A 4,200-nucleotide genomic window follows, 5' to 3' on the forward strand; every position below is an offset into this window, starting at 1 on the left:
TATGCCAAATCTTGCCATGGGCTGCCATAAAATTTGGTCACAAATTATTCAATGGGTCTGTAAAAAAGGGTATTTGTTAAATGGATTATGTCGAAAATAAATTGATGATAACAAAGTATGATGGACATAGAATTATATTTTTATATCTGTACCTGAAGTTTTACAGTTAAAATGAAAATGTCAGTAGTGATTACAATTTACAAAAAGAACCCTTGCCCACCTGTTGTTTGAGGTTGGGTTGTCTCCTTGTGTCTGAATATGCTGATTACAGTGTAATGAATTATCACCAATATCACATAACATTTTCCTTTTTTTTTTGAACTAGGAAAATGACAAGGAAAAGAAAAACAAACAAGAAGTTCTCATTAAGGATGGTATTGTAAAAGCTGAAGAAACTTACAGGGTATGTGATTGTCTTACTGTATGTATTGAAATTTACCTAAATTCTATCATTTCACAATATTGCAACACATACCACAATAATACATGTACATTTATATATGTCATCAAACGCAATATGGTGTCTGGAATTTCACTTTGTCTGAATTCAACATTAGCATACTCACAAAGTAGACAAAGTGTATTTGTTCTGTATACTCTACTACTTTTTACTGACCAGATATCAGTTTTGTGGACTGAGGGTGTAGAGCAAAAGGGACATGATTTTATGAGGGCCCACAAGCTGTACTACCGAGGTCCACAAAACCCATATTTGGGCCATAAAGATTTTATCATATAACCAAATAAATCACATAACCACATAAATTGATAGCGAAATATTATTTTATGCCCAAAAAAATGAAGATCTTGAGAAAAAAATATCAAAGCCAAATCACTGAGTGAACAGATACTGGCGAGTGCTTCATTTGCTATATTTTGGCAAAGTGTGCCAGGATGTAGTACATGAAATTATTGCGTGGGTTTGATGCATGTGCTGTCCATTGAATTACTTTTGAAGTGATTCTGGGTATATGATAAACATATGCTATTGTACATGTTAAATCAAATCATTGATGAGTTTGATGTTTTTTAATTCTATCTTTTTTTATAATTAAAAAAAAAATAGAAAGTATCGTCTGGGGCCAAAAATACAATGATCAAAAGTCAGCAAGAAAATGACAAGCAAGAAGAAGAACTTAGTAGAGCTTCCATGTTGAAGAGACCAACTCTTGAACAATGGCTACGAAGAAAAACAATGGATTATGATGATTCACCGAGGACAAATGATGACGATTATGAGTAAGTATGAACAACAACCATAGACAGTGGAGGGAAAACAACCAACTATGTAAAGCATGTCTGCAACAGTCAAACTTTATCTAACATAACCAAAAATATTCATCATCATCTTGGTAGATCAAATGAATTACAAAGTATTTCATTATAAAGAAAGGTGAAAAAACTGAATAACAGATTTGATTCATGAAAGGAAAGATAGTTAATTTTGATTTTCTGGGGTGTACTAGAAATCTTTAAGATGGTCACTGGAAATCATTCCCAATAGTTTTCTTTGTTCAGCCAAGGAAAATATGATTGACCTAAGGTGCCTTGTCACTACAAGTCTTTTGGCTTGTAGTGACCAAACCCATAGATCAAGAGTATTTCTGGCTGAATGAAGACAGTTTTGAATGCCTTGACTCATATTTTAAGCACCAGAACAAGTGACATAGATGTATGCTGTCATGACGTAGAATAAGCAGCATATATATCCAATGCTTTCAACTTGGCTTGTGTGAGGTGAAATAAGTTAATAAGTGTATCGTATGCCTTGTAGGGATCTGGAAGATGTTGAAGAATTAAGGAAGAATAAACATGAAGAATGGATGAAGAAGAAAAATGATGAATATAAGAAAAAGAAACAGTCAGTTCGAGCTAATAGTGTGAGGAATTATTCTGTGAAATCTATCAAACTCACCAGACCAGCAACATCACTGAAAAAAGAACGTAAGTTGTCTTAATGTACTTGTTTCCTGCTTTAGAGACATTCTAGCTCCTTTAGGGGAGATAGAGATATCTGTTTGTGTCTTTGACCTGTCTTGTCTGTCTGTCTGTCTGTCTGTCTGTCTGTCTGTCTGTCTGTCTGTCTGTCTGTCTGTCTGTCTCTATGTATGTTATATGTCCATCTGTATGAGTATTATCTCAATAATCATTGGTTCCAATCGTATGAAATGTGATACATCGATTCTTAGAGACAATGTCAAAAACTGCTTACCCTCCACACCCTCTTCCATGTACAGTAGCTTATACTTTGTTATGCATTGCATTGTTCTGTACATGCAGGTACAAGACCTGACTGGCGACCTATGTCACAGCAGCAGAACAGATCCACCTCCACCCCAACAATGCCACGGTATACCAAATCACCATTTAGTAATAGAACAACATCAGAATGTCCACATTATAGGAGAAGTCATACACCGTCTGCCACCCGGTCTCTACCATTGAGATACAGTAGTGCTCAAATTAGACTCATGAGAGGAAGTAAGTACAAACAAATAAACTACTAGTACATCAAATAAACAAACTATTACTTTGATTATTACTATGGAAACTGTATTTTGAATGGAAATGCAAGCTATTTCATAGAATTCCTAGTTGCAACTGTATATTTATGGAACCAAAGTTTCATACATACTCTGCTTTGTGACTTTGCAGGTTCTCCAAATATGTACAATGTATATAAGTACAGATATCTTGTTGTCAGGTACAGCTTGAAAATTGATATTTTGAAATGTATTGCCACTGGAGGCACTTCATTGCAGTAACCAATGTGTGACTGGCTCGCGATGTACTGAAAGTATTTCTGAAGACCATGTTTGATGAAGATAGTCAAAATAAACGTTGTGACAGAGAAAGTTCTATTCCCCATACTTATGTTCTCAATAATACTTGTTGGTGAGCAGCAGAGCTGGTATAATTCTGTAATAGACAGTGATATCAAGAAAAATTTCATTTATAATTCCTTTTGAATTATTACTTCTATGGGGGAACCCCAGGAAAAAGGACTGTAGTAATTGTGTAGATATTACTGAGTCAAACAGTGAGTATATGAAAACTAACATTAGGTTAAAACTTCACCATTTTAGACCAACAGTTTGTATTTTATTTGTTTATCTCAACAGGTACATCAAACTCCATTGAAACAAGGCCATCAACAAGTAGTATAACCCATGAAGAAACCTTCGACCTTAGGCCAACCACTGACAGTAAGTCTGCACTTCACATATCATTTCTTACTGAATTCTTAATAATCATGATTTCTATTTAGTTCATTCTACATATACATTGACTAAAAAATTCTAGCTAGAAATCATAAAATGTTGTTCCTCATGTGTAGGCAGTGTGTATAGTATTACTTTGTCGAAGATTGTAGTACCAATAATACAAAGCAGAAATAAGAAATTTAGAAAACGTCCTGAATGAAAAATTTCTTTAAATAAGAAATATAAATATAGAAAATAAATATATAGGGCATTTTTCTTGTTTTGGAATTTCAGACATCTTACCTTGTGTTGTAATTGTAGCAATGCTATTTCAATCGTAGTTTGCGTTCATCAAAAGTCTGATATGTTACTGTTTTTCCAAAATTTTATGTGTCTTACACTCAAGAAGATATTGTTGCAAGTAAATTATTAAAGTATCTAGAAGGTTTATGATGTTTGTGTTTATTCACAGGTGATGGTAAGTTAAACAAACATCCCCAAAATGGAATGGTGTACACAAGTCATCAACATGGACATCCAGGCAAAGACAAGAAACAACAACAAAAATCATTTCCACAAGCAACACCATGGTCTCAGTTATCGTCACCATCCCCAAAGCCATTGTCTCCAAGACAGTCATCACTGTCATCTGACAGTATACAGTAGCGACAGGAAATTTCGTTTTTTTTACGACTGTAATTTGAATGTAATGCTGGTTAGTAATGAGAAACACCAGAACATGTATTTGTGTTTAATTCAATGGATTTCCAAATTACCATTTTTTATGGAAATTGTCAAATTTGTGACAGCATTAAGATTCGTGATGAAGGTGCACAAGTTTCTGACATCAAGATTTGTGAAGTTTCAGACATCAATATTTGTTAAGGTGTACAATTTTCTGACATCAAGATTTGTGTGGGTGCACAAGTTTCTGATGTCATCAAGATTTGTGTGGATGCACAGCTTTCTGACATCATCAAGATTTGTGTAGATGTAC

The 4,200-nt window shown here is 34.2% G+C and overlaps 1 protein-coding gene across 1 annotated transcript; it reads left to right on the forward strand.

The window, feature by feature from the left end:
* The first annotated feature begins 375 nt into the window (after window positions 1–375).
* Window positions 376–3,869, forward strand: LOC144453846 (uncharacterized). The gene is made up of 6 exons (XM_078145213.1): window positions 376–403; window positions 1,067–1,239; window positions 1,775–1,944; window positions 2,281–2,481; window positions 3,123–3,206; window positions 3,676–3,869. The coding sequence occupies exons 2-6, from the start codon at window positions 1,094–1,096 to the stop codon at window positions 3,867–3,869; spliced, it is 795 nt and encodes a 264-aa protein (XP_078001339.1). The 5' UTR covers window positions 376–403; window positions 1,067–1,093.
* Window positions 3,870–4,200: the final 331 nt, after the last annotated feature.

Source organism: Glandiceps talaboti, chromosome 2, assembly GCF_964340395.1.
Source record: "Glandiceps talaboti chromosome 2, keGlaTala1.1, whole genome shotgun sequence".
In the NCBI taxonomy this organism is placed as follows: domain Eukaryota; kingdom Metazoa; phylum Hemichordata; class Enteropneusta; family Spengelidae; genus Glandiceps; species Glandiceps talaboti.